At 35.1% G+C, this 25,049-nt stretch overlaps 2 protein-coding genes across 2 annotated transcripts; one reads left to right on the top strand and one right to left on the bottom strand.

Annotated features, from left to right (window-relative positions):
• The first annotated feature begins 277 nt into the window (after positions 1–277).
• On the top strand, positions 278–8,320 carry LOC117324147. The gene is made up of 4 exons (XM_033879819.1): positions 278–485; positions 4,066–4,233; positions 7,334–7,446; positions 7,619–8,320. The coding sequence occupies exons 1-4, from the start codon at positions 278–280 to the stop codon at positions 7,808–7,810; spliced, it is 681 nt and encodes a 226-aa protein (XP_033735710.1). The 3' UTR covers positions 7,811–8,320.
• Positions 8,321–9,939: 1,619 nt separating this feature from the next.
• LOC117324146 lies at positions 9,940–16,471 on the bottom strand. Its single transcript, XM_033879818.1, has 3 exons — positions 15,065–16,471; positions 11,212–11,324; positions 9,940–11,084 (listed from the first exon to the last, which is right to left on the bottom strand). Exons 1-3 carry the CDS (start codon positions 15,168–15,170, stop codon positions 10,950–10,952), a joined length of 354 nt encoding a protein of 117 aa, XP_033735709.1. The 5' UTR covers positions 15,171–16,471; the 3' UTR covers positions 9,940–10,949.
• Positions 16,472–25,049: the final 8,578 nt, after the last annotated feature.

Below are 25,049 nucleotides of genomic sequence, written 5' to 3'. Positions count from 1 at the left end.
TGTGCTGTGTAGGTTTATATTTTACAATGCACTCACATTTATCTTCTGCAAGAAGAGTTTTTTTGTTGTTACTATGTACTGTTGTATTTTTGTATTACAGGACAGTGTCGTGTTAAATGTAGCATAATTCCTTACCAGCTGTAAATAATGGAATATACCCAGAGATGATATGGGATTCCCGGTTTTATCTAAATATAGAATGTATTTTTCTATGTTACAACAGAGTTATTAATAAATAATACGTAATTTACTAGCAAGATACAGGTAAAATAGTAAAATGAAGGAGAGGAGACTGTTTGTACGCGCTGCTGTGATAACCGCTAGGGTTTTCTATATCATTTTGATGATCGCTCCCATACCGTTACAAGCGATTGGATATGTCTACCTACCGGACGCGACATGGAATGTATGTGACGTTAATAGAACTTTAGCGAATCTTTCCCAATCGCCATCCAATTCAACAGCTTGTATTTCAGAGGAAATAAGTGAGTATAATTGGTTTCAAAGACACTAACACATAATTTACCCCGGAGCACTGGATTATTTTCAGACGCAGTTATTGAAAACTTCCAACGTTACTTAACATGAAGAAAATGTTATTAAATGTGAAATAGAAAACACACAGGACCATAACTGGAACGTCACGCTTTTACAATACACCGGAACACTGTTTTGACTGCCTGATTGATTTTTCTAAAGGCTGTCAAAATAAGCATTATTCACATAATGATCCTAGTTTATATCCCGTGACCTATGTTTTGCCACACAAATGGAGAGAAAAACAAAATGGGGCGCCTGTTCACCAGCAGTACATAGTTGGTTCTGTGTGTTTGAATGTTAACCGTGGTTTATTGTGATATGTTTCTATATACATGTGCTCTACCAGTGTAGCTTGTAGTAATATATTCAAATGTCAATGTGACAATGTGACGAACGTGAGGATTGGCTTCAACATTTATGTAGTATATTTGTAATTTATGATAATAGACTTGGGACCTTACGTCGATCTCCTGTTCATTGGGTGTACAGAAGCTGGTTCTGTGTTTTGTCATTGACGAATGACAATGTCCATAACCAGATAATGACCTACCAATGGGTATATGGTCATTCTTATGTTGATCTGACTAGGGTGCCTTTTTCACACCCTTTGTCATTTCTTTTACAGCTAAGCATTGAAAGTATTAATTACCAAGCTTCATAACAATGATTTTGAATGATTCACATTTCTGTCAAAGTGAGAATAAGAATGGTAAGCAGTACATCAACAACATACAGTTCTCAAAACCTATTTAAGCCAAATCGAAAGTAAGTCACTACGTCTACGCACGACCCATTTTTCCCAGCAGCACTTCCGACATGGTTTTCGCTTTGTTACTTCCTCAACCTATGGCCTCAGACCACACACAATTTTCCTATATATCACTACCAAAGCTGGAAAGTACCTCATGACCGGCCTTTTATTAAGTTATTCTTGTTCCTTCTGGGAAAAGAAAAACTACATAACACCGTATAGCCGCTTATTTTCGCGAGTCAAAACAATTTTCATTTTAACCGATAGAATTATTCATAACGAATCATAATCAAAATTTTGCGATCTAGCTGTAAGAGCACACCTTGATTTCGCCTGCTTTACCAGTATTCCACTATGCTATATTTAGCATTCAAACACAAGAAATCAAATAATGGTTATAAACTAAAGAATTCTTAAACCATATGTTGTTTTGTAAATATCTGCTCTGATCAATCGCAATAGTCGACCTAACCTTGAATGGATAAAGGCGGACCGAGTCGACTAATACCGGAACAATATGGCAATAGTCTAAATTGCAGAATTTCGTGAATAATATTTACCTATGTTTTATCATTTCACGAATCAAATTTCTGCGATCGTGTCAGTGACCCGTGAAATAGCAAAAATATCGTCCCCGCGAAAACAAGCGTCACTACTCAAGCCTCATAACCCATGTGTCCTACAGTACAAATAGACATGAAAACACCACTTCATCACTGGACGGCAGAATATATGCTAACAGCTAAGTCAGGGAATTTTGATAACAGTCATGAAATTAGCTTATGATTAATAAATAAAAGAACAGTATAATATATTCTATTTCTATTTGTAATTGACCATAGTTAACCAACAGAAACGATTTCGAATTGTGTCATACTGTTATTGCTGTAAATGGAAAAGCCAAGTGATTAATATAAATGGCTAGAGGTCACACCGTAGAATGGGGAACTGAGTATATTTTTCTTCTTAATTTTCGTGTTTTGCCAAAATAGAAATCAAACAAAATGATATGATGAACCAGTATAATGGGTTCAATATTCGTTTCACTCATTTTGCTTTAATCGAAGAGCTCGATTTGAACTTGAGATTAATTAATTTATCAAAATTACAGAAATTAACACTTTCTCATTTTTTAAAAGTTTTAACTCCAAAATGGACTCTTCGAAATATGCTTAACATTTTGGTTGATATTTGTATACCTAAAATTGATGACTGATTAAAATTATTTGAATTAGAGGGTTTGCTCTTGGTGATGGTAATGTGAACATTTCTTGTTTTCACAATAATTCAGTTATTTATATTGTATATCAAAATAAAGAATTTTCAACGCAATTTTAGGACGGCCAATTTCGACCCATCATGGCTCTTCCCCTTTTCATTTGAAGACAGTTTAAGTACGTCACTACCATCTCTCTGAAAGCAATTGATGGATCTTTCTCAAATTTCACGTGTATGATTCCCTTGGTCACCAGTTGTGCATGTTAAATTTTGAGAAAGAGCGGAAACAATGTGGATTTGGCACATGGAGTTTGTTCCCAAAATTTCTCAGAAAGTATTTAATAAATCATTTAATATGTAGGCTTCCCTTTCCCTTGAGTCTGATAAAAAAATGGTCGACATTTGGCCATTTTGAATTTGAAATATATATACCTATTTCTCACAATGTAATAGATATATTTCTCTCAAATTTAACATGCCTGTTTCCCTTGGTTCCTTATGATGCATGTTCATTTTGTAGACGGATTGGAAAAAAAGATAGGCGACAGGCGGTCATCTTTGATTTTGACAAATGAACTTCGTTATCGCTATTTCTCACAAAGTATATAATGGATTTTTTTTTCAAATTCATATCGAGCGGTTGATCATGGTCTTAGTTATTTTAAGACTATTTCGCACTGGAAAAATTGTCATTAGGTTTCTTTGGTATCTAAAAAAAATGGCTGACAAGCGGACATGATCTTGACAGATAAAGTTTGTAATTATCAATTATGTCATTTGTGACCTCTTTGTTGTTAGTTATTGATGTTTAATATTGGGACTGAGGTTTAAAGCTCAGTAATTTTTGTCGCTGCGTTGTATATGTCAAGAGATAAATATCTCGCGAAAAGGGGGAGAAAAGAAAATATGAAAAAAAAATCAGTGGTCGAGAGCAAATTCCCGAGAGGATCTCATGTAAATCATTATCGGGCGAAATCTTCTTTAAATTCGCAATCAGCTTAAACCTGTACAGGATATAGTGTGTATTGTAAAACCTCACATGTTAAACCTGTACAGGATATCGTGTGTATTGTAAAACCTCACATGTTAAACCTGTACAGGATGTAGTGTGTATTGTAAAACCTCACATGTTAAACCTGTACAGGATGTAGTGTGTATTGTAAAACCTCACATGTTAAACCTGTACAGGATGTAGTGTGTATTGTAAAACCTCACATGTTAAACCTGTACAGGATGTGGTGTGTATTGTAAAACCTTACATGTTAAACCTGTACATGATATAGTGTGTATTGTAAAACCTCACATGTTAAACCTGTACAGGGTATAGTGTGTATTGTAAAACCTCACATGTTAAACCTGTACAGGGTATAGTGTGTATTGTAAAACCTCACATATTAAACCTGTACAGGATGTAGTGTGTATTGTAAAACCTCACATGTTAAACCTGTACAGGGTATAGTGTGTATTGTAAAACCTCACATGTTATCATTGGTTATTGGGTAACACTTGATGCTGTTGCTTTATATTGTAAACTGATGAACATATTTCTATTTCAGCAACCACCTATAATGCATCAAAAGAAATATATCTTGAAGCATTAGAATTGTCTGGAGTCGTCTTAACGGAAACTATCGCTACATGCTGTATCAGCTCTATATCTGCCGGCGGATGTGGACCTGTTATTTTATGCATCGTCATAATGATTATGTTGTATATGACGTCAGGTATGTATGGGTATATATACATAAGATTGAATGGCCTGTCTTGACATGATATAGATTCTCAATACAATACATTTCAAAACTTCCATGGCAGGTGACAGGTTTTATATGTTATATATGGCATATACATGTATGTATTAAAAGAACATAGTGTTGGGAATTAGTCCCAGATAGATACGATGATCTTGACTCAAGGTAGAAATACTTATGTAGGAAAATTTTATGCTTAGTACTTTCCTTCGTGAAGTTGCGAATGTCCAGTCAACAGTTTGTTTCAGGAATGGAATACGACCCAGAAAAGTTTTGCGAAACTCTTATCAATTTATTCAGTTTCCATTGATAAACAAAGTAAATTGATTCAACAAAACAATCAACACCATTGCTTCAGTATTTGATGTAGAGAAAGACATATTGAAATAGAACATCGGAGAATAGAGAGGGTCGTTATACATTAACAATTTCATATTCAACACAATACTTTTAATATACAAATGCTAATCAATAGGGATGTAAATCACCAATTATTAGTAGATACCAATGTTTTGTGTTCTACTACATAGCTGCTAGTCTATTCTACAAAATGGATAGGAACTTAACTCCACATTATCTTAATTCTCTTCTTCCTCCAAATGTCGGCGATACTAACAACTACATCTTACGAACTAACAATAATTACGGAATTCCCCACTACAGACTCTCCCTTACTACCTCCTCCTTTATACCTTCATCTCTACACATGTGGAATGACCTGGATGAATCTACTAGATCATCTCCTTCCTTGGCAACTTTAAAAAAAAAGTATATCCAGGTCTGATGAAGATAAATACCCAACATTTTATAATTTTGGTGACAGAAAGACAAATATTATCCATACTAAATTACGACATAGATGCAGTGCATTGAATTATGATTTGTTCCGTGTAAATCTCATAAATAGTCCAGATTGTAGTTGTGGAAATCGTTGCGAGAGTGCCTATCATTATTTCTTTGAATGCAAAAAGTATGTAAATTGCAGAGGCATTTTATTTGACAATTTAAGAAACTTAAATATTAATATAACATTGAATACTTTATTGTATGGTAACAATCTGTATGCCGATAATGTAAATCTAAATATTTTCAGACATGTGCATTATTTTATAAAGTCCAGCAAAAGATTTTAAGATATACATTCGTACTATATATACATGTATATAATGTGTTATATTTCATTAATATTGTCTAGGCCAATAGATATTATATTGTATTTAGGAGAGGGCGTCAATAAGTTGACATAACTTGTGCCTTATCCTTTTGTTCACTTAATTGACAATAAAATATGTTTAAACTAAAAAAAAGCTGCTAGTCACTGTAAAAGTGTTAATATTCGTGGGAGATTTGATTTCGCTGTAATCGCGACCATTAAATATAGCGCTAGAATATATATTCAGCAAATATTTGTACCATGATTTATGTGAAATTATTTAATCCTACAACATTTGCATCACCTGTGTTATACTGATATATATGTAATTGCTATATATCTATAATTTTGCCTTTGCGTTTCACATCCTAGCTCAATTTTCTACAACTTCAAGTTTTACATACATATGTATTACATGTTATTGTTTGTAGGTTAGTCAAATTGTCCCAAACTATATCCAATGCTCAAATATACATGAATATTCTTTAAAAGTACGCATAACTTGGCTGTGGTGTTTGACAACTGACGGTATACTTCAGTGTCTTAAGCACATTAAGCTGAGCAGATTTCATTACAGCGTATGAACGTCACATTTAGCTGAGGAGATATCATTACACAGCATATGGACGTCACATTTAGCTGAGCAAATGTCATTACACAGTATATGGACGTCACATTTAGCTGAGCAGATATAACACAGCAAATGAACGTCACATTAAGCTGAGCAGATGTCATTACACAGCATATGCACATCATATTGCTTCTTACCATAACACTATTTTATTAGGCGATATCTTGTCAATAATTGTCCAGTATACGAAACCATAAAAATATATCAAAATAAATTTTTCTCTCATATCACTCCATCTTGGATAGAGCTTGCCCATATAAGATAAAAAAAAATGGTGGATATGTCAGAAAAATATATTTTACATAGAATTTTACGCGCGGTGAATATTATCTCCATTCAAGGAAGACAACTCTTAAAATACATCTTCTGCTTGTTAAACACCTGTAAACTATCATCCATATTTGTGTAGAGCAGCCGGAAAACCTAAGTCATCATTCCAATGATCGTTGTTACCGACGAACCTACCTGCAACATTCCATCAAGAAAACTGGTTAACTGGTTATAATCATTTGCTACAGAAGAGATAGAAAGCTTGTTTCAGGCCTCTGTCTGCTGGTTCACACATAAAATTGCCAAAATCACCGTGAATATTACCTCCTACAAAACATTGCAACGTCATGGCGATCGAAATCGACAATGATTCCCAGAAGTTTTGATCTATGAATTAATTGCAATTACAGTCGTGACGTCATGCAGTAACGATATATTTTATGAAAAAAGTGACTGAACAAAAACGTACCGGTGGTTTTCGTAAACTGATCTAACATGTGGAAGTGCAAATCAAACTTCATGAAAAATTTGATGTCCTCATGTCCTCGTTGATTTTCCAAGTTTTGTTGATAGAACTTCTTTTTCTGGGATGTTGACAATTTGATCACGACCACGTCAGAAGTCGGTCAAGTTACGGCAATTTTATCGGCAAGCTCTATATTTGTTCATCACCGAACCATAAATGAAATTCGTGTGCAAAGTTAGAATAATTACAGTTAACCAAAAATGTGTATGATCTTTCAGAATCCTCAAATAAAGAAACTAAAAAGATGGAGAAATTGGTCGAGACTTTTTTACCTGATATTTGGTAGTGATATGAGAGAAAACGACTGCTTAATTATGTGTGTATGCAGGATAGGGATATTCAACCGTAGGGATCACAAAATGCGGTAAAACCCTCGATAAGCCACGGGTTTCATCACATTTTGTGACCCTCGGCTGGAATACCCCTATTCTACACATGCACATTTGAAAACATTCATTGTATAATCTATAACTTTTGTGCTCTTTTGCTTCAGGATTCGCCGCTTTATACGGATTCATCGCGATGTCCCAGACAGAAATAGCAGTTGTCGTGGAGGGGATTGGTTACAAATGTTGTCTAGCTAGCTGTGCGCTTTTTATGGTGGCTGTAAGGTTTTTTTTCTTAATAACACAGCGAAATATGCGCACCAAGTGCAATTTAATGAGCAATATTGAGAAAGAAAACAAAAACATATGATAACTATTATCTTTAACATGTCTCGACATAAATCATTCATTTGGTTTGATTATTAGTTATTACTGCTTTCTTTCTTTTTCAGTTTTGTTTATCAGTGTTGTATGTGGCCTGCATCATCTTGACACCAAGAAAGACATACAAGCTCAAAAAGGCCTCTCGAGGTGCAGATTCACCTCCAACAGCCATTCAAATGACTGACCAAAGTCGGGTCATGGAAATCCCGACCATAAACACAACTGGAGTAATTCTTGTATCATTTAAGCCTTCAGGTTAGTCCTAATTGCCAATAACCAAGGTTCGGCCAGACGAGGAAACCTAATTTAGCCATTCAATCGTCCTCTTTTTTTCATTTCTTGGATAGCACAGTCATTTTGACAGCAAAAACGGGAATGATGATGAACTAACACAAGTATAACCATATATTACGCAATGCGTAATTGACACTCAATTATGTAAACATACAAACGGGATCATGAGATCACGAACAGTGACAATTATGTGTGGTCAACTGGGCAATCGAAATGTGAATGTAATTGTTCGACATGTTACAACATACTGATGGAATTGTTTCATTGAGGCACTACAGAAGAGGACATTTGTGTTTGTGACCAAATCCAGATTTGACCAAGATTTGTATGCATGGTTCGTGTTGTGGATGAAGATCACCGGGTCTTATTGTCCTTTGTACCTTTTCAGGAGTTTCCGTCCAAATCTGTGATTTTGTTTACATTATTGTACTCGTTAACCGATATTGGGTTTGAATTATAGTTTGGTAATCATGTCACTTTTCTTTGTTGTTGTTATTACTCGCGTGTACGTAATAGCCGTACTGTTGTTATTACTCGCGGGGACGTAATAGTCGTGATTTTGTTGTTCTTACCCGTGTGGACGTAATAGCCGTTCTGTTGTTGTTCTTACTCGCGTGGACGTAATAGTCGTGATTTTGTTGTTATTACTCGTGTTGACGTAATAGCCGTTCTGTTGTTGTTCTTACTCGCGTGGACGTAATAGCCGTACTGTTGTTGTTATTACGTGCGTGGACGTAATAGCCGTACTGTTGTTGTTCTCACTCGCGTGGACGTAAAAGCCGTGATGTTGTTGTCCTTACTCGCGTGGACGTAATAGCCGTACTGTTGTTATTACTCGCGTGGACGTAATAGCCGTACTGTTGTTGTTGTACTCGCGTGGACGTGATAGCCGTGATGTTGTTGTTATTACTCGCGTTGACGTTATAACCGTACTGTTGTTATTATTACTCGCGTGGACGTAATAATGGTGATGTTGCCTTAAGCGTTTATACAGGCGTGTTTCTTGCGTCTGTGCATGACACCTGTGCATCGTTTGCTTTTCTTGTGAAGTCATATAGACTGTTAGGTATGCTCATCATCCACGTGCGTGCTCGAAATTTCGCAGGGTGACCGTGCAAGGCCAGTGAGATTATTGTCCTTTTTTGCCATACATACTAGGTGGAATGAAAGTACCGCCGGTTACGGACATCGAGGCTTTAACACTGCTCAACAGACCTTGGTGCATTATCGTAAGGGATCTTGATGAACTTATCACATATGATCAAGTATACTGATTATTGCTAAAGCAATACATGTTCCATACCGGTCGCAGATATCTATTATAGTCCTCTACAAGTGTCTGAAGTTTGATCCAAATACCTCAAGAAATCAGTTAGCCTTCTGAGCACTGGCAATGTTTCTCTCTGCCCCCCCCCCCCCCCCCCCCCCCCCACCATAAGTCGTAATGACGGCAATGACCTTGACCCCAACAACTCTGATACTCAAACTTGTCCGATATATTATGGTCGTTTATACATCAAAATCCCTCAAAGAATGAAGTCACTAGAGTGATGACAAGGATTTTACAAAATGGTAACGGTGACATTGGCCCAACAATCCTGTAACTGGTCCGAGATAAGATGGTTCTCCATCATTTTGTGAAGTCAAATCATAATCCATCAAATAATGAAGCCGCTACATCTCTGACATACACACATACATGCATACAAGGATAAAATCAAAGGTATATAGACAAAATCAAGTCATGTGTGGATTAAAACAAATATATGATTTTATTGTACAATCATGTCACACTGAAAAATCGACATCGTATTTTGACAAAAGGAAATCGAACAATGATTATATAACAAAATAGTAAATAAATGGAAATAATAATTCTTAAAAAACATGTATTTGTGAAACCATAATGATAAAATCAAAACAGACTTTGATAAAATTTGATATTGTATAATGAGAGAATCATGTATACAGGTACAAAATGTACAGCCAAATCATATACCGGTAATCAAATCACGTATAATAATGACATTACATAATAATATGTTTAAGTCATTATGTTATTGATGAAACCAAATAGAAACATAAAATCAAGTCATGATAAAGCTAAATCATACATTGATAAAACCCTATCGTAGTATGGTGATATTATATTACTATGATAAAAGCAAATGGTACTTAGTATAACGATAAACATCAATCAATATCATATTGTCTATGCAACACCAGACAGCTATAACCATCGTCATATTGTCTATACAACATCAGACAGCCATACCCATCGTCATATTGTATATACAACATCAGACAGCTATAACCATCGTCATATTGTCTATACACCATCAGACAGCCATACCATCGTCATATTGTATATACAACATCAGACAGCCATATCCATCGTCATATTGTCTATGCAACATCAGACAGCCATACCCAACGTCATATTGTATATACAACATCAGACAGCTATAACCATCGTCATATTGTATATACAACATCAGACAGCCATACCCATCGTCATATTGTCTATACCACATCTGACAGCCATACCCAACGTCATATTGTATATACAACATCAGACAGCTATAACCATCGTCATATTGTATATACCACATCAGACAGCCATAACCATCGTCCTATTGTATATACCACATCAGTCAGCCATAACCATCGTCATAGTGTATATACCACATCAGACAGCCATAACCATCGTCATATTGTATATACCACATCAGACAGCCATAACCATCGTCATATTGTGTATACAATATCAGACAGCCATAACCATCGTCATATTGTGTATACAACATCAGACATCTATAACCATCGTCATATTGTCTATACACATCGCCAAGTTCAAGTTACAACATATTGTTCGGAACAACTGATAACACTTACCTAACCTTCCTTGATTTTATTTACTTCTTTATAATCAAGTCCAATCATCATATTGTTAATATGATTATTAATTATAATAATTTTGTTTGATCGTTTTTATTTTCAGCGCTCATTTATACAACTGTTATAAAATATTTTTCTGATATTATAAGTTTATATTATTACAAGAAAAGATATGAACTTCACATTGTATTCGAGACAAAGACAACCCTAATAGCGTATATCTTCCACGTCAACCTTATAGCATGTAGGTACGATCCTTAAGCGGCGTAACAACTTTATCGCTGATTGGTCACCTGACTCATCAGCCCTTTTCTTACAAACGCCATAACACCCAGCGATAGTCTGGAAGTATAATAATACGACAATTAATCAATATATTTTCAACAAAGTCATTTTTTCATAAACTATAACCATTTTTTGAGAATCACTGCTACCAATAGTTTAGGTATACTTTGACATTCCTCTTTACCTGAAGCATGACGAAGGAACCACTTGAGAGACACACCATGTATGACCAGCCGTATGAGAATTCCGGCACGTCTATGGCGGACAATATGCTACATCCAACTATGCTGCAAAATCCTGTATTAAGACAAAGATTAGATTTAACCCTATTATTGATACAACTTCGACATAGATAATATAGCAACCAATGTCAGATTTAACCCTGTTATTGATACAACTCCGACATAGATAATATAGCAACCAATGTCAGATTTAACCCTGTTATTGATACAACTCCGACATAGATAATAAGTAACCCAGGTCGGATTTTACTCTGGTATAGATACAACTCCGACATAGATAATAAGTAACCCAGGTCAGATTTAACCCTGTTATTGATACAACTCCGACATAGATAATAAGTAACCCAGGTCAGATTTGACTCTGTTATTGATACAACTCCGACATAGATAATAAGTAACCCAGGTCAGATTTAACCCTGTTATTGATACAACTTCGACATAGATAATAAGTAACCCAGGTCAGATTTTACTCTGTTATTGATACAACTTCGACATAAATGATACTTATTGACTCCTGAAAGTGGTATTAATGGAGTGAGTTTGTGACTACTTATGGAATCGATGGTGGGGTTGGGGACAGCAGGTAAACATCAATTTGAAGTAACTCGAGTGAAAAAGTAGTAAAAAAGAGGAAGCGTGAGGCGTAAATTGTAGACTGGGCCAGTCAATATATTCTGTAATCTAGTTATCATTTCCGTTTTTTCGTGGTATCTTGAATATTGTATCATAACGGGTTTTCTTGGGATATGGTTTCACCATAACAAGAATCAAAGAGCGGTGCGATTATTTAATACACGATTGAGAGGGAATAGTTGATCATAGTTGATTGACGGCCAAAACGAAATATAATATTATGTTATGTTATATCAACGCTACTCTTTCCACTTGCATTCCCTGTTCGAACCTGGAGGAACGCCTTCGTTCTCTTATTGTAATGAGACTTTTCTTTCCCCAGAAAGGGGAAAGGCGATATCAGTACTTAGCTGTGAAACATACGATAAACCCCCCAAAAAGATGGAAGTTCTGATCGACGACATCTTTGTTGAGTTTGTTGACCAACAGACTATTGTCATACCATGGGAACACACTACATTTATGCTAACGGGTTTTATTTTAGCGAAGCTGATTATATTTAAAAGAATCTTTTTGATCAATAGAAAAAAAGAATTGTTTCATGCATTTTTGTCATCGGTTCCGAAACATCAATTTATACTAATTATGTTGTCTTACTATGTAAAGGTTTTTTTCATGTATTATTTACCTACTATATTAATTATGTATTTACAGACGAGGCAGGCATGAACACATGGTAAGCTCTACTTGTTGTTTACATATATAATTTAGAACCTGCTGGGAATAAGTGTCACCTTTTCAAAATAATGAATTGACTCTGAGTTATCAAATAACCTCTGCTAAAACTTTAATTAATTTCAATGTCGAAAATTAGACTTACAGCATTTATAATCCTTAGTTTCCTAAATTACACTTTACAGTTCAGTGTGCCACATTTGATCTATCGGAGTTACTTCCCTTCGGCCGAAAAACGCACTGAAGCAGTGTGAATGTGCAGGTCAAGTGTTTATACCGATGTCGTGGTACGATCAATAGATATGAATTCAAAAGGCTTGAGCGGTTTTTTGTTTGTTTGTTATTTTTTGTTTGTTTTGTTTTTATTTTGCGCGGTTGCATTTTTTCCTTACTCTGATTGACCTAGATTTGCATGGCGGGTGGCATCAACGAAACAGAAGACGCTTGTTCTTCCGGGGCACATTGTCTTATTCTCCTTATACAAAATCGGGTCGACACTAAAATCCGGATCGAACCGAAAGACGGAAAAACGAATCGTGTACCAAACCGAATCAATTTATCACGGTTTTCGTTGCACCTTGGTGTATCGTTACAGCACTAGAAATACAACAAATAATATACCATGATAAACATTTGACACTATTGTATTCCCATATCAGCCCCTCTTGGTCTGAATGTTAATAACACCTTTATCTCAAAGTGGAATGTTCACATATATCCTTGTATCACATGTATTGAGTTAGCATTAAATCAATGACCAAATATCAAATAGATAAAAGTTCACATATACCAACTCGCCTGTCAACATATGAAATCTGGGTATTTTGAGAATACCCCTTGACAGCTAATTACTAAGTCAAAGTCTAGTGTAATATACGACCAATTTTAGCATTAAAATTCTAACACATCGACACTTCCTTTGGCACCTACTAGAAGGGAAACACATGATACTGGTAAAGGAAGAGTCAACGATGGACATAACACAACCATATCTAAGTAGATACGTAAATCACCAACTTACTGTATATCTCGAGGATAACACCGCAGGTCTAGAGGCTCTTAAAACGTTCTCAGTGAAAACACTGCCCATAAAAACAGCGACTACCAAAGGCGTGAGTCATTCTGTAACAACCTGTCTGGGCGTAACACACCTAGGCCATAACGTAGTCGTATATAACATATGTTAACACTAACGGAAAATAACCCAGATTTGTAAATATTGGCTATTTGATCTGTGACCTTTGATTATCTATCCATTTACATATGATAAAATGTCATGCAGATATAGGATTTTTAAACAGAAAAGTATTCCATATTGATCGGAATTTCATTTCTTCATTTTATTAACATTATTATAAAGACTATGTAATTTTAAATGATGGCTATAGGATAAAAAAGAAATAAGAGCAAATGAGAAAATTGAACTAAAATATATCTGTGTTGATATGACCATGTGTTCCTGGAGGGTAGGCGTATTTTGTGTCATCGACGACACTCTGCGTTACAATCTAGGTAATTGTGGACAGGGGAACAATCCCTTAAAAAAAACACCTTATGCACCTTAGTTGTCAGTTGTCACTAATTGTTCTAGATCAGGGTTAACGGCTGATGAGTCAGTTGTGTCATCGACTTCAAACGCTACATGGCATATTTGTTATATATATATATATATATATATATATTGTTATCAAAAATAACATATCGTCAATACGTATTAGGTCAAACGGAAGGACTGTTTTCTGTCCTGATAACACCAGCTTCGTATGAAAGCAAAAACAAGTCGGCCAACAGAGACACACAGAGCGCCACCATTGGTATAACGATAGCCTTCGGATGACTGGTTCGATTTAATAAATACATATTACTTATTATATTACAGGAAGGCGTTTCTCAAGTTTGGATTTGGGAATGGTAGTGTAATGATTATGAATAAAATCCATAGCACATTTATCAATGAATATTTACCATTAGCTACCATTTCAATAGGTATCTCCATTGAATGCTCGCCTTTGTTTACCAGTAATCGGCCTCCTTAATTGTTAGTGAATTATAAGTGTAAATAGTAATTTAGTCCAATAAAGATTAAACGAATTCCGTATTTTCAATAGCCATGACATTTACATGTATTAATTACCTTTCGTAAGATTTTTTATTGATTCTGTATTTGTTTTCTGTTCTTTTTGTTGTCGTTCTTCTTAATTATCTGTTTGATTGACACCCTATGGTCTAGAAACAAAGATGATTCAACTAAAATTTCGGAAAGATCCACAGTTTCTTAAAAATAGCGATAACTAACTTCAGTTGTCAAAATTCTAGATGGTCGTCCGTTTCACAATTGAACACACATCATAAGGGACTAATTGAAACATATGTAGTGTCTTTGTGTTTTTTCATCAAATTAGAGCGAAGACAGACAGACGGACCAAGGACGAAGGGCGATTTGACTAGCGCATCTCTGATGGTGGCCTTAGCCAATCGGATACATACCTGCAATTGGGTACAGCATGAGTATCCATGATGCAAAGCACCAATGGAGTCCATCATCGCTATGCATGAAGTACATCAGCCAGATCAGTGTCGCACAAACAATCATGTGGATAGCAAATGATGCTGCTTGTAGACCAAAGGCGACTGGGCTGATGTCTAAATAAAAACCACATTCATGTATTTAATGTTTCATTAAACAGTAGTTTGATAATTGATTAATTGTCAGTATTAGCTAAGAGCTGTCAACAAGTAGCATCCTCTAAGCGAACTACTGTCGATAACAGCTCAAAATTAATAGTAATGTCTAATTAGACTCTATAACTCCCATGTATACATTCTCAGAACAGACACCAAATTGAATACATATCTACTGACTACTGCGATGGAATACTACTGATACTTAGTTACTCACGTCTCTGCTTCAAACAAGGAATTATATTTCATGGAAATTATTGTTCACCTCAGATTTTTGACAATTTTTCTAATACAGAGCTTTTGACTGCCTCGATAACACGGTGAATCCCGTATTTTGAAGTGCCGTTTACATTGTTATTTTGTAGTAAGGGCGTTGTCCGACCAAATGAAAGTTTACCGATTTCTGATTCTTGACTTGCGAAATGAAGCCGTTTTCAGCATAAATAAGGAATAATATACGAAATGTTCAGTGTTAACAATAAAGATCATAATACAACGAGATAATTATTATAATGACGGCTTTATGTCACGATTTCAGCTCCCCGTGCGGTAGTTTAAATGATGATCAGACTTACTAACCCTTGTGAGTATTGGGTGAATAGACAGCATACATGTATATATAGAGTAGATAATACCTACAGTCACCGTCTCCAACACATTTATTCGTTTGGTTTGATGCTGAGAAGCCGAAGAGTCCCTGCGCTTCACATCCATCCCATGACAACCAGTAAGAAGTGAATAATCCCGCAGCTTGGAGAGAAAAAGATACCAGAAAAGTCAAAATCAAACACCAAAAACTAGCCGCCGAACTTCCCATGTCGTATGTACCTCCAACAATGACGTGGTTTCTTTCTCGGAAATACGATAAGAACGTAGCCAATATACATCAAACAGGTAGTTTTGGGACAGATGTATACATATTTACAATGTACATAATTTACGAGTTCTCTCTTTCATTCGTAAACAATAATCATCTTGATACTTAATAATGTTTGTTCTTTTATGCATAAAAAAAATCTCTTCAGATCATTACTTTTTTTTTTACCCCGTATCAATTGTCACTTTCCCTCCAAAAACTGATATATAAATATAAACATCAACCATGACACCATGACGTTGAAAGCAAAACAACACTGACGTAACATTCCATAGCCTAAAATTCTGACGCAACATTAAAATAACCTAACATTCTGATGTAACATTACCATAACGTAAACATTCTGATGTAACATTACCATAACGTAAAAAATACTGATGTAACATTACCATAACGTAAATATACTGATGTAACATTACCATAATGTAAAATATACTTACGTAACATTATCATAACGTAAAAAAAATACTGATGTAACATTACCATAACGTAAAATATACTTACGTAACATTATCATAACGTAAAAAAAATACTGATGTAACATTACCATAACGTAAATATACTGATGTAACATTACCAAAACGTAAAAAACACTGATGTAACAGTACCAGAACGTAAAATATACTTACGTAACATTATAATAACGTAAAAAATACTGATGTAACATTACCATAACGTAAATATACTGATGAAACATTACCATAACGTAAAAAATACTGATGTAACATTACCATAACGTAAAATATACTTACGTAACATTACCATAACGTAAAAAATACTGATGTACCATTACCATAACGTAGAAAATACTGATGTTACATTACCATAACGTAAAAAATACTGATGTAACATTACCATAACGTGAAATATACTTACGTAACATTACCATAACGTAAAAAATACTGATGTGAAATTATAATAACGTAAATATTCTGATGTAACATAACCAAAACGTAAAAAATACTGATGTAACATTACCATAACGTAAAATATACTTACGTTACATTACCATAACGTAGAAAATACTGATGTAACATTACCATAACGTAAAATATACTTACGTAACATTATCATAACGTAAAAAAATACTGATGTTACATTACCATAACGTAAATATTCTGATGTAACATAACCAAAACGTAAAAAATACTGATGTAACATTACCATAACGTAAAAAATACTGATGTAACATTATAATAACGTAAATATACTGATGTAACATTACCATAATGTAAAATATACTTACGTAACATTATCATAACGTAAAAAAAATACTGATGTAACATTACCATAACGTAAAATATACTTACGTAACATTATCATAACGTAAAAAAATTCTGATGTTACATTACCATAACGTGAAATATACTGATGTAACATTACCAAAACGTAAAAAACACTGATGTAACAGTACCAGAACGTAAAATATACTTACGTAACATTATAATAACGTAAAAAATACTGATGTAACATGACTATAACGTAAATATACTGATGAAACATTACCATAACGTAAAAAATACTGATGTAACATTACCATAACGTAAAAAATACTGATGTAACATTACCATAACGTAAAAAATACTGATGTAACATTACCATAACGTAAAATATACTTACGTAACATTATCATAACGTAAAAAAAATACTGATGTTACATTACCATAACGTAAATATTCTGATGTAACATAACCAAAACGTAAAAAATACTGATGTAACATTACCATAACGTAAAAAATACTGATGTAACATTACCATAACGTAAAAAATACTGATGTAACATTACCATAACGTAAAATATACTTACGTTACATTATCATAACGTAAAAAATACTGATGTAACATTACCATAACGTAAAATATACTTACGTTACATTATCATAACGTAAAAAAATACTGATGTTACATTACCATAACGTAAATATTCTGATGTAACATAACCAAAACGTAAAAAATACTGATGTAACATTACCATAACGTAAAAAATACTGATGTAACATTACCATAACGTAAAAAATACTGATGTAACATTACCATAACGTAAAATATACTTACGTAACATTACCATAACGTAAAAATACTGATGTAACATTACCATAACGTAAACAATACTGATGTAACATTACCAAAACGTAAAAAATACTGATGTAACATTACCATAACGTAAAAAATACTGATGTAACATTACCATAACGTACAAAATACTGATGTAATATAACCATAACGTAAAATATACTTACGTAACATTACCATAACGTAAAAATACTGATGTAACATTACCATAACGTAAAAAAATACTGATGTAACATTGCCATAACGTAAAAAACACTGATGTAACAGTACCATAACGTAAATAATACTGATTTGAAATAACCATAACGGAAAAAATACTGATGTAACATTACCATAACGTAAAATATACTTACGTAACATTACCATAACGTAAAAAATACTGATGTAACATTACCATAACGTAGAAAATACTGATGTTACATTACCATAACGTAAAAAATACTGATGTAACATTACCATAACGTGAAATATACTTACGTAACATTACCATAACGTAAAAAATACTGATGTGAAATTATCATTACGTAAAAAATACTGATGTAACATTACCATAACGTAAAATATACTGATGTAACATTACCATAACGTAAAAAATACTTATGTAACATTGCCATAACGTAAAAAATACTGATGTAACATTACCATAACGTGAAATATACTTACGTAACATTACCATTACGTAAAAAACACTGATGTGAAATTATCATTACGTAAATAATACTGATTTGAAATAACCATAACGTAAAAAATACTGATGTAACATTACCATAACGTAAAATATACTGATGTAACATTACCATAACGTAAAAAATACTGATGTAACAGTACCATAACGTAAAAAATACTGATGTAACATTACCATAACGTAAAAATACTGACGTAACATTACCATAACGTAAAAATACTGATGTAACATTACCATAACGTAAAAAATACTGATGTAACATTACCATAACGTAGAAAATACTGATGTAACATTACCATAACGTAAAAAAAATACTGATGTAACATTACCATAACGTACAAAATACTGATGTAACATTACCATAACGTGAAATATACTTACGTAACATTACCATAACGTAAAAAATACTGATGTGAAATTATCATACGTAAAAAATACTGATGTAACATTACCATAACGTAAAATATACTGATGTAACATTACCATAACGTATAAAATACTGATGTAACATTACCATAACGTAAAAATACTGATGTAACATTACCATAACGTAAAAAATACTGATGTAACATTACCATAACGTAAAAATACTGATGTAACATTACCATAACGTAAAATACTGATGTAACATTACCATAACGTAAAAATACTGATGTAACATTACCATAACGTAAAATACTGATGTAACATTACCATAACGTAAAAAATACTGATGTAACATTACCATAACGTAAAATACTGATGTAACATTACCATAACGTAAACATTTTGATGTAACATTACCATAACGTAAAAATACTGATGTAACATTACCATAACGTAAAATACTGATGTAACATTACCATAACGTAAACATTTTGATGTAACATTACCATAACGTAAAAATACTGATGTAACATTACCATAACGTAAAAATACTGATGTAACATTACCATAACGTAAAATACTGATGTAACATTACCATTACGTTAAAACCATTGATGTAACATTACCATAACGTAAAAAATACTGATGTAACATTACCATAAAGTAAAATACTGATGTAACATTACCATAACGTGAAACAATTACGTTAAATTTACATCCTGTGTTGCATTTGTCTATATGACGTTATTACCTACGTATTTATGAGACTGTATACTACAATTTACAGTGATTCGGTCAGTGTAGGAATAGAGCTTTCGGGTGTGGTAGGTTAAAATATAATGGCCGCCAGTTACTTCCGACCTAGAGAGCTTTCGAATATTAGCATTTAGTCACATAAGCCACCACAAATCAAGCAATTTCAAAAGTTTTGTCACTAAAATGTTATCTTAAAAAATTGTAAATTATCACAAAATTATTTTAAGCGCCATTCTAGATCTATACGAAAGTACCAAATTTGTCTACGTCGTCATACTCACTGGAGCTCATTTCCGAATTTTGAGAAATTCAAGACACAACTACATTATCGACATGAATTCTGGTGTGTACGGGAGTGTAAGTAAGAAAGCAAAACTTAAGATGCCAGAGTCGTAATGGCTGCAATAAATTACACGTTTAAACCAGGACAAGGTACGGTAGTCAATATAATAAAACTTTTATCCTACTTATCAAAGGTGACAATTTACCCACGCAAAATCAAACTGTGTTACACATCTCCGAGAAACTTTGGTTGTACAGTCCTCAGGATTCCTTACTTTCAGTCAGGTTTATCCTAATTCCCTGGGTGTGTTCTATAATGTTGACAAATAAAACACCAACCGACCACGTCAGTCTGTGTTTTCTTTATATGGTATCTGTAATCTGACCCGACCTGTTGCAATGATTTGTGTAGTTCTTTATTGCTCTGTCTTGATACCAGGAAGTGCCTTCTCAATCGAGAACATTTTATTGTTACTATATTAGATTTAAAAGGCTGAAGTGGAAAGAGACAAAGCCAAACCAACCCTCTCTTCAAACATATACTTTAAAGAAACCCAATGTTAATGAGCGTAAGTAAATATCAACATAAGTAATGCTGATGACTGTCAATATTATTGTGACGATAAGCTACGCTGGGTGTCGAATCACGCTGTGATCTGGTTTCCCTGTCCGAGGTTGACAAATGGTGCACTCATTATATGTTTCGTAACTACGTCTGTCTGTTGAAACAGATTAAGAAAAATTACTAGGTCCTATCAGGCTAATTTTAAGAGTTGTATGATACCAATAAGACAGTAGAGCTACTCTATCTAATCAAAATGATGTATTCGTAAATCGACTGAGCTTTGCTACTTGATATGTGTACAGATGGTCCGCCTTATGACGTCACATCTTGGGATTACAAATGTTGCAAAAGTTGCAAACAATGCCAAACATGTAAAATTTCTTTCTCTACGTCTGGTACCATTGCTATATGTTGGGAGGGTTGAAACAGAGAGATAGTTCACGCTTATCACTATATAAATCAAAGACCTCCCTGACCAGATTAGGAATGATCCTTTAGAACCATGTTTGTCGGTGACTTGTTAATATTGTTAGAAACTGTTAAGGGACTTCATTCCTCACTTAACAGATTGCAAACTGCACAGAATTGAAATTGTGAGTTAAGTCTGATAAAGCTAAATTGATGATTTTCCAGCTCTCTAATCGTGCAAATAATAATTCCGTACTGACAACAGCGATATAAGTGTGCACTAGTGATTATAAGTACCTGAGCAACATTATTAAACACCTTAGGTTATTTCCCTTCACCTGTTAACAATTTGCCAAACAAAGCGATTAAGGACTTTTCGCTGTGAATGGACTTTCTCCCCATATGGAGACATTCCCATTTGAAGCCCAATGTAAATCATTAAACTCCTAAATGGGGTACCTATCCCTCATTGACAAATCCCCCTTTTAACAAGAAGTACAAATGGTACACCTTCTGACTAGCTATCCTACATTGACACTCCCCCCCCCCCCCCCCCCCCCCAAAAAAAAATAAATCTTCTAACAAGTACAAATTGAAACACTTGATTACCTATCCTCCATTACCAATCCCCCTTCAAACAAATATCCAACATTACAAATCCTCCTTCATAAAGTACAAATGGTGAAGTTTTTGTATACATATCCTCCATTACAAATCCCCCTTCAAACAAATAAAAATGGTGAAGTTTTTGTATACCTATCCTCCATTACAAATCCCCCTTCAAACAAATAAAAATGATAAAGCTTTTGTATACATATCCTCCATGACTACCTATCCTGCGTTGACAAATCCCTTTCTAACAAGTACAAATGGTGAAGCTTTTGAATACCTAACTTCCACTACAAATTGTTTTTCTAACAGGTATAAAAGGTAAACTTTTTATCCCGTAGAGAACTAGATCAACTCTCAATCAATAGTTAAATGATTCAAGTCTGAAATTACCTACTGAGATATACAGATAATAGTACGCGAACAAAAATCATCTATTTATCATTTTTGTATATCTAATCTGAAAAGAAATATAAAAGGTAAAGCGAGGAATGAATGTAACTAATTATTTGTCTGACCTGTCGATTAGCTAAATACTCCTAAAACAAACTATTGTTTGTACAAACCTACGTAAGAAGACTACAGGAGTGACGTGTTCCTTAATCTACCTTATCTTAATCTTAGAAGACTTTTCACTAAGTTTTGATTATGTGATCATGACCTTGAAATAGCTAAAGGTAACATTTCCAGAGTGCAAAAACTATGTACAACCCGTAAATCACCTGATGATGGATTGTATATGTTTTCATTGCCAACTCTAAGTGATTCCACAATTTTTACAAATAGCATGTCGTCTAATACGAAGATCATTCTTCAGGCTAGTTTATTTATTAAACAGGCATTAGAGCTGAGGAAAATGGACCTGCATCAAGTTTGACATAGTATTTTGTATACATTTTAATTCGTTCATGTTCAGCCATAAGATTACATTTAGATTATAAAAGTGTCAATAAAGTTGAATTGAATATAAATAATGAACATAGTTAACATGTTGTTCCCTGCCTAAGGGAGTGATCAAAGCATGGCTTTAAAATGTTTCCATTTATAAAGCTTATCAAAAATGGTACATGTATTACCTGTTTACACGTGGAATGCTGATTTACGTCTAGGATTAACATATGATGTAACACTGTTTAGTACGTGTTTACCCACCGCTGATCTTTAATCTCTTAATCCAGAATAAAACATTATAGATCAACATTATTGTATCCGACTACATCGACGTCATTACGTCAGTGAGATTATCAGTCAATTATTACTTGTTTAGAGACTAGAGCTCCACAACATAAACATATTTTTCTATTTATACAGTCCTTTGAGATTAGTAGTAGACACTGCTGGTGGACTTAAGTCCCAGAGGTTTACCATACAGATGGTAAACGCTGGTGGTGGACTTTAGTCCCAGGGGTTTACCGTACAGATTGTATACACTGCTGGTGGACTTTAGTCCGCGAGGTTTACCGTACAGATGGTAGACACTGCTGGTGGACTTTAGTCCCTGAGGTTTACCGTACAGATGGTAGACACTCCTGGTGGACTTTAGTCGCTGAGGTTTACCGTACAAATGGTAGACACTGCTGGTGGACTTTAGTCCCTGAGTTTTACCCTACAGATGGTAGACACTCCTGGTGGACGTCAGTCCCTGAGGTTTACCCTACAGATGGTAGACACTCCTGGTGGACTTAAGTCCCTGAGGTTTACCGTACAGATGGTAGACACTGCTGGATGACTTTAGTCCCTGAGGTTTACCGTACAGATTGTAAACACTGCTGGTGGACTTAAGTCCCTGAGGTTTACATTACAGATGGTAGACACTGCTGGTGGACTTTAGTCCCTGATGTTTACCCTACAGATGGTAGACACTGCTGGTGGACTTTAGTCCCTGATGTTTACCCTACCCCTACAGATGGTAGACACTGCTGGTGGACGTCAGTCCCTGAGGTTTACCTTACAGATGGTGGACACTGCTGGTGGACTTTAGTCCCTGAGGTTTACCGTACAGATTGTAGACACTGCTGGTGGACGTCAGTCCCTGAGTTTTACTCACAGATGGTAGACACTGCTGGTGGACTTTAGTCCCTGAGGTTTACCGTACAGATTGTAGACACTGCTGGTGGACGTCAGTCCCTGAGGTTTACCGTACAGATGGTAGACACTGCTGGTGGACTTTAGTCCCTGAGGTTTACCGTACAGATTGGAGACACTGCAGTGGACTTTAGTCCCTGAGGTTTACCCTACAGATTGTAGACACTGCTGGTGGACTTTAGTCCCTGATGTTTACCATACAGATTTTAGACACTGCTGGTGGACTTTAGTCCCTGAGGTTTACCGTACAGGTGGTAGACACTGCTAGTAGACTTTAGTCCCTGAGGTTTACCCTACAGATGGTAGACACTCCTGGTGGACTTTAGTCCCTGAGGTTTACCGTACAGATGGTAGACACTACTGGTGGACTTTAGTCCGAGGGGTTTACCCTACAGATGGTAGACACTGCTGGTGGACTTTAGTCCCTGAGGTTTACCCTACAGATGGTAGACACTACTGGTGGACTTTAGTCCTAGGGGTTTACCCTACAGATGGTAGACACTGCTGGTGGACTTTAGTCCCTGAGGTTTACCGTACAGATGGTAGACACTACTGGTGGACTTTAGTCCCTGAGGTTTACCGTACAGATGGTAGACACTGCTGGTGGACTTTAGTCCCTGAGTTTTACCCTACAGATGGTAGACACTCCTGGTGGACGTCAGTCCCTGAGATTTACCCTACAGATGGTAGACACTCCTGGTGGACTTAAGTCCCTGAGGTTTACCGTACAGATGGTAGACACTGCTGGATGACTTTAGTCCCTGAGGTTTACCGTACAGATTGTAGACACTGCTGGTGGACTTAAGTCCCTGAGGTTTACATTACAGATGGTAGACACTGCTGGTAGACTTTAGTCCCTGAGGTTTACCGTACAGATGGTAGACACTGCTGGTGGACTTTAGTCCCTGATGTTTACCCTACAGATGGTAGACACTGCTTGTGGAATTTAGTCCCTGATGTTTACCCTACAGATGGTAGACACTGCTGGTGGACGTCAGTCCCTTAGGTTTACCCTACAGATGGTAGACACTGCTGGTGGACTTTAGTCCCTGAGGTTTACCGTACAGATTGTAGACACTGCTGG

This window comes from Pecten maximus, chromosome 3 (genome assembly GCF_902652985.1).
Source record: "Pecten maximus chromosome 3, xPecMax1.1, whole genome shotgun sequence".
NCBI lineage: Eukaryota > Metazoa > Mollusca > Bivalvia > Pectinida > Pectinidae > Pecten > Pecten maximus.
The sequence above is the reverse complement of the archived record's forward strand: the minus strand, read 5'-3'. Positions and strand labels throughout refer to the sequence as shown.

Bases quoted from the DNA above. Each gene is read 5' to 3' on its own strand.
- LOC117324147 (XM_033879819.1), top strand. From the start codon at position 278: ATGAAGGAGAGGAGACTGTTTGTACGCGCTGCTGTGATAACCGCTAGG. The intron at 4,234-7,333 runs GTATGTATGGGT...CTTTTGCTTCAG, and splicing joins TATGTTGTATATGACGTCAG to GATTCGCCGCTTTATACGGA. The intron at 7,447-7,618 runs GTAAGGTTTTTT...TTTCTTTTTCAG, and splicing joins GTGCGCTTTTTATGGTGGCT to TTTTGTTTATCAGTGTTGTA.
- LOC117324146 (XM_033879818.1), bottom strand. From the start codon at position 15,170: ATGATTGTTTGTGCGACACTGATCTGGCTGATGTACTTCATGCATAGC. The intron at 11,325-15,064 runs GTATGTATCCGA...GTCTTAATACAG, and splicing joins CATGCTGTACCCAATTGCAG to GATTTTGCAGCATAGTTGGA. The intron at 11,085-11,211 runs GTAAAGAGGAAT...TTATACTTCCAG, and splicing joins GTTCCTTCGTCATGCTTCAG to ACTATCGCTGGGTGTTATGG.